General features: G+C 16.0%; 4 protein-coding genes across 4 annotated transcripts; 2 read left to right on the top strand and 2 right to left on the bottom strand.

The window, feature by feature from the left end:
• Positions 1 to 332: 332 nt before the first annotated feature.
• PRELSG_0821900 (conserved Plasmodium protein, unknown function) lies at positions 333 to 2,680 on the top strand (the record flags this gene model as incomplete). The annotated part of the gene is made up of 7 exons (XM_028676294.1): positions 333 to 602; positions 710 to 907; positions 990 to 1,094; positions 1,197 to 1,272; positions 1,388 to 2,332; positions 2,489 to 2,542; positions 2,622 to 2,680. The coding sequence occupies 7 exons, from the start codon at positions 333 to 335 to the stop codon at positions 2,678 to 2,680; spliced, it is 1,707 nt and encodes a 568-aa protein (XP_028532798.1).
• A 124-nt stretch (positions 2,681 to 2,804) lies between these two features.
• PRELSG_0821800 (conserved Plasmodium protein, unknown function) lies at positions 2,805 to 5,588 on the bottom strand (the record flags this gene model as incomplete). Its single annotated transcript, XM_028676293.1, has 1 exon — positions 2,805 to 5,588. The coding sequence occupies one exon, from the start codon at positions 5,586 to 5,588 to the stop codon at positions 2,805 to 2,807; it is 2,784 nt and encodes a 927-aa protein (XP_028532797.1).
• Positions 5,589 to 7,193: 1,605 nt separating this feature from the next.
• P23 (co-chaperone p23, putative) lies at positions 7,194 to 9,037 on the top strand (the record flags this gene model as incomplete). Its single annotated transcript, XM_028676292.1, has 7 exons — positions 7,194 to 7,327; positions 7,452 to 7,525; positions 7,782 to 7,881; positions 7,976 to 8,058; positions 8,185 to 8,309; positions 8,386 to 8,522; positions 8,620 to 9,037. 7 exons carry the CDS (start codon positions 7,194 to 7,196, stop codon positions 9,035 to 9,037), a joined length of 1,071 nt encoding a protein of 356 aa, XP_028532796.1.
• A 243-nt stretch (positions 9,038 to 9,280) lies between these two features.
• Positions 9,281 to 10,527, bottom strand: PRELSG_0821600 (vesicle transport v-SNARE protein, putative; the record flags this gene model as incomplete). The annotated part of the gene is made up of 8 exons (XM_028676291.1): positions 9,281 to 9,430; positions 9,526 to 9,587; positions 9,654 to 9,679; positions 9,760 to 9,830; positions 9,897 to 9,968; positions 10,039 to 10,101; positions 10,284 to 10,336; positions 10,437 to 10,527. 8 exons carry the CDS (start codon positions 10,525 to 10,527, stop codon positions 9,281 to 9,283), a joined length of 588 nt encoding a protein of 195 aa, XP_028532795.1.
• Positions 10,528 to 10,897: the final 370 nt, after the last annotated feature.

The raw sequence follows: 10,897 nt of genomic DNA, 5'->3' as shown, positions 1-10,897 counted from the left end.
CCCCAAAAAAAAAAAAAAAAGAAATGCCAAATTCATAATAAAAAAAAAAAAAATTAAATTAAATTAAATTATGTTTTTTTTATTTATTTTTATAAAATATTTTTCCGAATTATTTTAATTTACTGATAAAAACGAATACATAAAACATTTAGATGCACAATGATTATATTAAAAAATAATGGAAAAGAAAAAAAAATTTTTTTTTTTTTTAAATTACAATTTTTTTAAAGTATTTTTTGGAAATATTAGTAAACTTTAAATATTCTTTAAAGAGTTATTTTATTTTTTTGTTTTTTTAGTAAAACTTTGAGAATTGTGTAAATAAGTTTAAGATGTATTTTAAAAATCTGAATATAATTCTTTTATATTTTATTCTATTTGAAAAATTAAAATCAATTTGTCTTATAAAAAATAAACAATTTTTTATTAATAATATTAAAAATAATAAATCATTATTAACTCGATCAAAACAAAAAAAAATAAATATAAAAACAAAATTTACCATTATCTCCTTTAGGAAAATAAATAAAACTCTTTTTCTTTTTGATAAGTTAAAAAATTGTATATTTTTTTATAGATATTTAAAAAATAGTAAAGATGAAGTTAGAAAAAAAAAAAAGAAAAGATATACATATATTTAAAGTTACTTTTCATTTAGCAAGGATATAGTATACATCATTATTTTATTTTATTTTTTTTTTTTTTGTAGAGATTTTTTGAAGATGTCATATTAAATATGAATGATTTAATGAAAATCAAACAACTTTCTAATAATAAAAAAAATAAAGAATTAGAAAAAGAATCTATAAAAAAGCTTTTAATACATGCAATATTTTCAAGAGTGAATTTTAAGATTATAAATAGCCTATCTTACCTTATCAAACATTTTGAAATAGACAAAGAACTAGTAATTTCAAATTAATAACTTTCTAATGTTATGTCTTTTTTCTAACCTATAAATTTTTTTTTTTTTGTTTATCTTATAATAGATAGGTTCAATATTTAATGAAATAAGTGAAAAAGTAAAAGAAAAAAAGTTTGCAGAAAATTTTTTAACTTTGCATTTTTTTCTTTTAAAAGATGAAGATATACAAGTAAATATATTCAGAAAATATAAAATTTAATTAAAAATAACATATTATAAAAAATTATAAAATTATTTTATTATATTTTTTTGACAATATTGTTATTTATAGATTTTTTCTATTATTAACATAATAGATTTTTTCAAAACTAAGCAAAATGCATTAGAAACAATACAAAGAATAAAAAGTAAAAAAAATTAAAATTAAAATTTATTAAATAATAAATTCTCATTATTTTTTAATCCTAAGTTCTTTAATAATATTATTTTATACATTTTATTTATTTATTTTTTTATGAAAAGGTAGAATATATGAAGAATGTGTAAATGATATTATAAGAAAAAAAATAGAAAGGTACAACCTTTTTTGTGAGAGAAAAAAAATAAAATTTAATCTAATTGATGCTATGAAGAAAGTTGAATTAAATTTAAAAGATGATTTATATTTTAATTATGATGATGATTTATTAAAAATTTTTGAAAAAAAAATAAATATAGAAAAAATGAAAAGAAATGATTCACTCCGAGAAAAATTAAATATTCCACTTGAAGAAAAAATAGATGAAAACTTAGATATTCCTGATGATGAAAATTTAAAAGAATTAAAAGAAACATACGAAGAATTACAAAATTTTAAAGATTCTATATTTCAATTTATTGAAGAAGATCAAGATTTTTTTTATTATGACGATCAAACTAACATAAATAAAGAAACTAATAAAAAGTTTAATGAAGAAGAAGAATTAAAAATGCAAAAGAGCATAGATGATTACATACATAAGTATACTAAAGATTTTAACAAGTCAATAGAGCAATTCAAAAATGACTTTATTGAACAAGCAGATTTAAACTTTAAAAACTTTGTTAACAATTTAAAACTTGATGATATAGAAAAAAAAAGAAAAGGAATAAATTTTTCTAACAGTGAAATAACTAACTTTGAATTAAAAAAACTGAATAAAAGTGATGAGGATTTAAAAATAACTAATGATTTAATTTATGAAAGATTAAGAATAAAACTAATTTATTATATACAGAAAATAGAATATATCAAATTTAAATATCAATATGAAATTATTAATGAGAAATTCCCAATAAATAAAAACGAAAAAACAGTTCTAGATATTTTGAAATATGGTTATAAAATTGTTGTATGCCCAGAAGTTGATAATTCTATATTTCAGAAAGAACAAATAAAAGAAACAAATACATCTAATAAAACAAATGATATTTTATCAATCCAAAAAAGTAAAAATTAACTATAATGTTTTTTATATTTTTATATAATATATAATAAAAATTATTCTACTTTCATATTACTATCAAATTATATATATATATATATATATATATATATATATATATATATATTTACAATAACTTTTTTTTTCTTTTTTTTGTTAGAAAAGTATTTTGATTTCAAATGTCATGAATGTGAATACTATATTTTTAATACAAGTAAAAAAAAAAAAAAATTGTATGTATAATTATTACAATTAAAATTTTTTCAATTATATTCTTTTTCTTTTTTTATCAGATGATAAAGAATCTACAGAAAAAATTAAAGTATGTCCACAGTGCAATACAAAAATTTAAATTTTTTTTAATCCTAATAATATTACATATTTTAATTAATTATTTTTTATTTTTATTTTTTTTATTTTTCATTTGTTTTTAACTAGTATATGCATTTTATTAATGATTTAATTTAGCTTTATTTTTAACAAGGACAATCATATATATTTTTAATGTTATTATAAAGTTTATAAAAATACATATACGTACAGTATTGTGTAAATATATTAAAATAATTAATAGAAGAAAATGTTTTCATTTGATAAACTAAGAAAAAAAGCAAATATGAATATGAAAATAAGAAATAAAAAAAAGAAAAACAATTAAACAAATTATTATAAGCAAAATAAGTAAAATCAAAAAAATTAAAATAAGCTCTTTTTGATAATATTAAAAAATTTAGCTTATAGAACAAAAAATTAAAATAGTAGTTTTTTTTAAAATTATATTTATTATATATATATTTAAATATATAAAAACAATTTTTTATTCTCTGACTATATAAAAATAACAAAAGGTTAATATCATTTTTACAGTAAAAAAATCCAATTTTTTTAAAATTGTTATTTTCATCAGTAAAATTTAATAAATTATTAAAATAATCCAAATATTTTTTTACATCATTTCTATAAAAAATATTTTGATTTTCATTTAAATAATTATATTTATAAAATATATTTGTATTATATATATTCAAAATTTTATTAGCACACTTTTTTTCATCAATCAAATAAACATATGCAAATATGTTATTTAAATTAGTTATCATAGAGAAATATATATCATTAAACTTTTTTAAATCAATACTTCTCTCTCTAGATTTATTTAAATGAGTATTTATCTTATTTACATTATTTTTGTGAATTAAGTTGTAGTACTTGTTTATTAGAACTTCATCAAAATTAAAAACATAGTAATTTATATTTCTTTTTATTTTATATATTTTCATATCAATATAAGTATTCATATCGTAAATATATTTTAAAAGTTTTTTTTTACTATCTGAAAAAATAGAATATAATTCATTTCCCATTAATTTATTCATATACAAAGAAAATGAATTATTTATCTTGTTACTACTACTTTCATTTTGCAGTATATCTTTTTTTGAATTAATTAAAATAAAATCTTTATTTTTCATTTCTAAATCGTCTTCTTTTCTTAAGTCATTTCCATTTTTTTTTTTTAAATTATCAATTTTATTTATTAAATTATTAAATGAAATAATTATATCTTTTCTTTTAAATTTCTTATTTTCACTAAATTCATTCAATTTATTATACGAAAATATAAAATTTTCCTTTTCTTTTTTTCGAAATCTTTTCAAAAAGTTTACTTTTAAATCATTTATCACATCAGATGTGTTCATGTAAATTATTTTGTTTTCCTTTTCAAATTTTTCTTTTTTATCTAATAAATATAAATTTTTTTTGATGCTTAACAATTTGATAGAGCACTCAAATAATAGTCTTAAGTACAAAACTATGTAAAGATCATTTAAAATTTTTACATCATTTATAAAATTTTTGTCTTCTAACAATTTTTTTTTTTTTTCTACTAAAATATTATTTATATTAACACTACTATCATTTATATATTTTTCATTTTTTTTATTTATATCTATCATTTTGCTATCATCTGTTTTTTCATTTACGTTATCATTTATTTCATTTTCTTGATTCTTTTTTTTATTTCTTTTATTTTTATTATTGAAGAATTCCGAAAAAAATATTTGTTTTTTTGTTTTTCGTTCTAATTCATCTTTTAAATTATTTGTGTTTATAACACTATTATTAAAATCCAATTTTTCATTATTTTTTTTTTTTTCTTCTTCGTCATAATCTACATTGTTTTTAATTATATTTCCTTTATCAATATCATTAGAAAAGTTATAAATGCTTTCTAACTTTACATTAGGATTATGATAAAACAAACTTTTATTCGCACTTTCTTTTTTTATTTTATCACTCTTATCACTAAAAAAAAAATTTAAATAATAATTTATGTAATCAAGGAAATTTCTTTTCCTGCATATTCTACTTAATTCATCAAACTTTAAATCATTCAAAAGTAGATTTCTATAATTTTTATAACATATATATTTTAATATATTAATCATATAAAAGTTAATGTAAATGTTAGTGTTAGTGTTTAAACAAATACGATTCGCATTATCATATACTTGATTAAGTAGATACAATAAATTTAAACTAATTTGGTCACTATTGTTTCTTCTATCTTTTTCTTCCAGATCAACTTCAATAAATTTATGTATATCATATTTTTCATAAATATTATATTTTTTACTTAATTCTTTATCTTTCATCTGAATATTCTTATTCTTCTTTTGATTATTATTCCTTTCATCGTAATGATTTATTTTAATATTCTTTATACTTCTAATAAAGCTCCATTCCTTTTTATCATTATGATTTTTCTTTTTTTTGAACTCCTTTTCATTATACAAGCTCGTATTTAAGTTAACACAATATTCAGATAATTGTTTAAGAATATATATACTTAACTGTGGAGATAGAATAGCATACTTTATGCTTTTTTCTAAAACTAATTCATAAAAGTACAACTTATTATACAGATTTTTTTCATTATACACAAAATCATATTTAATTTTTGCCTCGTTTTCTTCTATGACATTTTTAATATGATAGTATTTCCTATTAGAATTTTTATACGTGAAATAAATTCTTTTTAATGTTTTATTATTATATATATAATTATCATAAATATTAAGAATAAATAATGGAAAATAAGAGAAAATATTATTAATATTTAATGTTTTTATTTTTTCTATGTCATTATTATTTTTTATAGTTTCAAACTCATTTTTCTTATTTCTTTTATAATATATATATACTGGTGCTAATGTAACTAAAAAATAATATATTTTCTTCTTTTTTTGAAGAAACATTTTTTTTTTTATCTTTTATTATTATTTATTTATATAATTTTTTTCTTCATGTACTTTATGCTATTATAAGTTTTAATTTTATGAATTTTCTTTTTTTTTAACTTCTATATATTTAAAATTTTTAAAAGAAAAATTCATTTTATTATTATAACAATTATCTAAAAACAAATAAAAAAAAAAAAAAAGGAAAATAATAACTTAAGTTTTCCATTAAATATATTCCTAAAAGGGTTTAATTTATTGAATTTTTTTTTTTAAATCTAGTAGAGTAAAAAAATATGTTACACAAATTTTGCTTAAAATCAAAATAAAAGCATGAGCACTCCTTATATTTATGTAATTATATATATATATATATTTTTAGAATTCTTTTATTTTTTTTTTTTTTTTTTGTTTCTAAAGAATTAATGAATAAACACACATTACAATTTAAAGTTTAGTTTTTTTTTTCTTTCTTTTTTTTTTTAAATAATTTTTTTAATTCAAGAATCTGAACAATAAAATTATGTGATATATCTTAAAACATATATAGAAGCTTTTGTACTATATACAACATAACAATTTCATTTATTTAGAATTATTCCATTTTCTTTTTTTTTGATCTTTTTTTCTACATAGATTTTATTCTTTATAATATGACCTTTTTTTTTTTAAATTGATTTTTTACATTTTTTTCAATCCATCTGAAATATTATCAATTGTTTTAAAAAAAATTCTTTTCATTTTTATAAATATGTTATATATTTATAAAAATTAAGTTTAAAAAAGATCACACCTCAAACGGTAGTTTTCCCTTTTATTGGATTGAACATTCCTTGAATCTTTTTTTTTACAACATTTATATTTCATTCAACAAATATACGTAATTTTAGTATTTATAAAATTTTGAAATATATATAATCTTTTAAATTATTAATTTTTAAAAAATTACTTAAAAACTATTTATCAAAATAAATAGATAAATAAGAATCTTCAAGTATTTTACAAAAATAAAAAATAAATCCACCTAAATTTTTTTTAATTTTTTTAATATCATCTCTATAATATCATTTTAAACTAAAAAAATTTTAACTTAATTGAAAAAGTTTTTCTCATAATAAATTTATAAAAAAAAAAAAAAATCAAATAATCAAAAAATCAAAAGAAATCTTAATTTTTTTTTTTTTTTTATCTTTATTTTAAATAATTTTACTGATCTATAAAAATATTTATTTATCCATTTAATTTACCTTTTTTTTTTTAAATTTAATGTGTATTTTTTTTATGTATTTATTTTAAATAAATTTTTATGTGCAAAAAGGAAATAAAAAAATAATAAAATTGATGGATACAATTTTTTTTTGGAAACGTTTTTCATTTTCAATGTTAAAATAATGAAAAACAAAATATGTTTCAATGCATTTATATTTTTCTTAAAATATATATTTATATATATATTTAAAAAGAAAGAATAATAAAAAAATTTAAAAACTTGTTGCTACACTTAAAAATATTTATAGTTTTTAAGGATAAACTAATTGTTTTTTTTTTATTTTTCTGTATTATTTTTTCATATCTTTTTATATATTTATTATTATTATAATTTTTTTTCTTTATTTGAAAAAAATGTTTTTTTTTAGTTTCTTTGTTATTTATATATTCATTTTGTTCAATTCTGTCTTTTCGAAATTAAATTATCAAAATGAACAGATGGCATCATCTTTTTTAAAATCACATAAAAATTATATTGTAACTAAAGAGTAAACAGACCATTTTTTTTAGAAAAAAATAAAATAATAAATAAAATATATATATATTTATATATGTAAATTTTAAATTAGGAATTTTTATTTATTTTATTTTTTATTTTTTACTATTTCTAAGAGATATAATTGATGGAATAGAAAAATGTTGGTTTAATGTAACAGAATATTTAATTAATGAATCAATAAAACAAGGTTTTAATATGCTAAAAAAATGAAAATAAAATAAATAACAAAAATAGAATATAAACATATTTATACAATATATTTATAAATATATAAAAAAAAAACGTAGTTAAATAACTACAAAAATACATTGCATAAAAGTAAAAATGAATTATTGTATTATTCAATTAAATAAGCATATATAAAATCTATATATTTATATATCCAGTATATAAAAATAAATTTTGATTTAATTTATTTATTTTATTTTATTTTTTTCTTGAAGAAAAAGATTACAGCAATGATATTAAAGCAACGATTAATGCATTGAAACATAAATTAGATCAATTAGTAACTGTTTCTTATTCCAATAAAAAAATAGACACGTAAATACTTAAATCAAATAAAAATAATGTAAATTTTATTTGAATTTTATATTTAAAATTATTCTTTATTTCTATTTTTTTTTTTTCTTAATAGTGTAAATGCATCTTTTCAATGGGCACAATCACCAGAAAATATTTTTTTAAATATCAAATTTTCTCATAGGTGGAGTTCACCAGGTTATTTAATTATTTTTTATTTCTTTTTTTTCTTAACTATAAAAATTATATTTAAATTAATTTATATATATATATATATCTTTTATGTTATTTATTTATTTTTTTTTTATATAGGTGCTCTAAAAGTTAAAGATGAAGAAATAATTTCTAACAAAAATCATTTTTCTTTTTCAGCTCTTAGTAATGATTCTAATTCAATAACAAAAAAATACATTGTTAATTTAACTCTCCTTCATAATATAATTGAATCAGTAAAAATTAAAATTATATTTATATATATATATATTAAAAAATGTAACAACTATATATATATATATTTTTTTTAAGGAAACAAAATATAATTTCGCATCTGTTGGCAAAGTTGTTGTCACATTAAAGAAAGAAAAAAAAAAAATTTGGAATAGATTATTGTTATCAAAAGAAAAAAATCCAAATATGCATGTTTGGTGGGACATGAAAGAAAAGTAATTAAAAAAAAATATATATACATTAATATTAAACATATTAACATTCATAAGCATTAGAAATGCTAATATATTATATATAAATGTTCAACTATAGATATCATCAAAGTATTCAAGAATTTTTAAAAGAAGAAGAAAAAAAAAAAAAGAAACATCTAGAAAAAAAAAAAAATGAAAAGCTTGAAAGTGTAGAGAGAGAAAATACAACAGGATTAAAAGTAACAAATGACAATAATAATGAAGAGGGAACTAATAAAGAAGAAAAAGACCTTTTAATAGAAAATAAAAATGAAGAATATGAAAATAAACAAAGAAAAGACAAAAGAGAAAGTGACGAAGATGGAGAATATAGGGAAGAAGAATATGGAGATGAAGAAGAATATGAAGATGATGAAGAATACATAGATGACGAAGAATACATAGATGGTGAAATTGAAAAAGAAGTAAATGAGGAATATTTAAAAAATGTAGAAAATGCAAAAAAAGAAGACATTAAAAAAGCTGAGGAATTATAATTCAATATAATTAATATATGTTAAATAATTTTGTGAACAAAAAAAAAAAATTTTTTAAATTGAAACACTTTTCAACAAAATTTTATTTAAAAAATTAAAAATACATGCATGTACATATGTATAGTTATATATAAATTAATATCTAAACACAAATAACAGTTTGTATATCATAAAAATTTTTTTAATTATATATTAGAAAAAGAAGAACAAACAATATTTTATATAAGGTTTTATACATTTTAATTATTTAACCTTATAAATTATAACTCCTATGTTTGCTATTACCAATAATATTATTATTAGTATCAATAAGCATTTATATAGCAACCTATTTTTATAAATACTTATCAGTATTCTTTTTACTCTATTTTGTTCTTGTCTAGTTTCATCGGTCTATTAAAAAGAAAAAAAATAAATATAACAAAAAATATTAATAATTCAATATATAATTTCTTTATAATTTAAATAATGCAAAATTTTAATATTACATAATGCTTTGTTCTTAAAATTGCACTTCTTTGTGAATTCAATTCGTTCATTATTGTATATCCTGTAAATTTTCAAAACGATTTTTATTGAAAATAAAAAAAAAAAAAAAAATATATATATAATTAACCCATGTCTTCGACATCTTGAGCCCTCCTAAAAATAAAATTATATTTTTTTATTTACATTTTAAATAAAAACACTTTTTATTTCTTTATTAAATTTTTTTTTTATACTTTTCCGAATCTATTAGAAATTTTGATCCTTCAATATATTTTTTTGTAATTTCATTATGTATGTTGTCACTCTAAAAAAAAAAAAAAATATATTAAGTCTTTTTCTATCTTTTTTTTTTTTTTTTTTTATGTAATACAATTTCATCAGAGTCACTCATTTTTTCTAAAATATTTTTATATTTCTTTAATTCCAAATTATATTTATGTATCTATGAAGTAAAAAAAAGAATATAATATTTTTTTTAAAGAAGGAATAATTTCATTTATAAATAGTTATACATCTTCAAAAATTTTATGTGATCCTTTAGGTAAACTATTTAGTTCAATTAGTATTTGTTTTATCTGATTAAATAAAATATGAAAAATAAAAAGAAAAAAAATTAAAAGTTCTAAAAAGTGTATTTCAAAATATTAAGATTAATAAAAATAATTATATTAAAAAAAAAAAAGAAAAGAAAAAGCAAAAAATATATATGAACATATAAAAAGAAGAAATTTTCATTTCCATTAAAAAAAATATATACACATTTTTCAGCTTCTAAAATATATTCTTTAGTGTTTTTGTAATCTTCTTGATCTGAAATATTTTTTAAAAAAATAAGAGTATTAATATATATGTATATATTTATTCTATCTCTAAATTTTTTTTTTCTATTTTTTTTTTTTTTAGTTCAAACTTTTAATAAAAAAAATTGAATTTTTTATTTTTTGCATATAAATGTTAAAATCTCTAACATACACATCTAGATATTCTGAATAAGTAATCATTTTTTAAATAAAGATAATGAATATAATTTGTATAAAAAATATATGCTAAAAATAAAAAAAAATCTCTTTTTTTTTCTTTAAGATTTTCTGTGTTACATAATTTTTTTTTTTTTTTATTATTAACTGTGATGATTTCTACACAGTAACATTAATGTTCATGCATTTAAGAATTCATCATTATAAAATTTTTAATAAATTATAAAAAAAAGGAAAAAATGACTTTTCAAAAAAATTGAATTATCAAAATTAAGATACAAACATATATATATATATATTTTTTTTTACTTTCTGTTTGGTTAATAAAAAATCAAAAATAACTTTTCAAGAAACTTTATAAAAATAAATTATTATATAAAAATATATGCATTCT

This window comes from Plasmodium relictum, assembly GCF_900005765.1.
Source record: "Plasmodium relictum strain SGS1 genome assembly, chromosome: 8".
Classification (NCBI taxonomy): Eukaryota; Apicomplexa; class Aconoidasida; order Haemosporida; family Plasmodiidae; genus Plasmodium; species Plasmodium relictum.
This window is presented reverse-complemented; position numbering and strand designations above follow the sequence as displayed.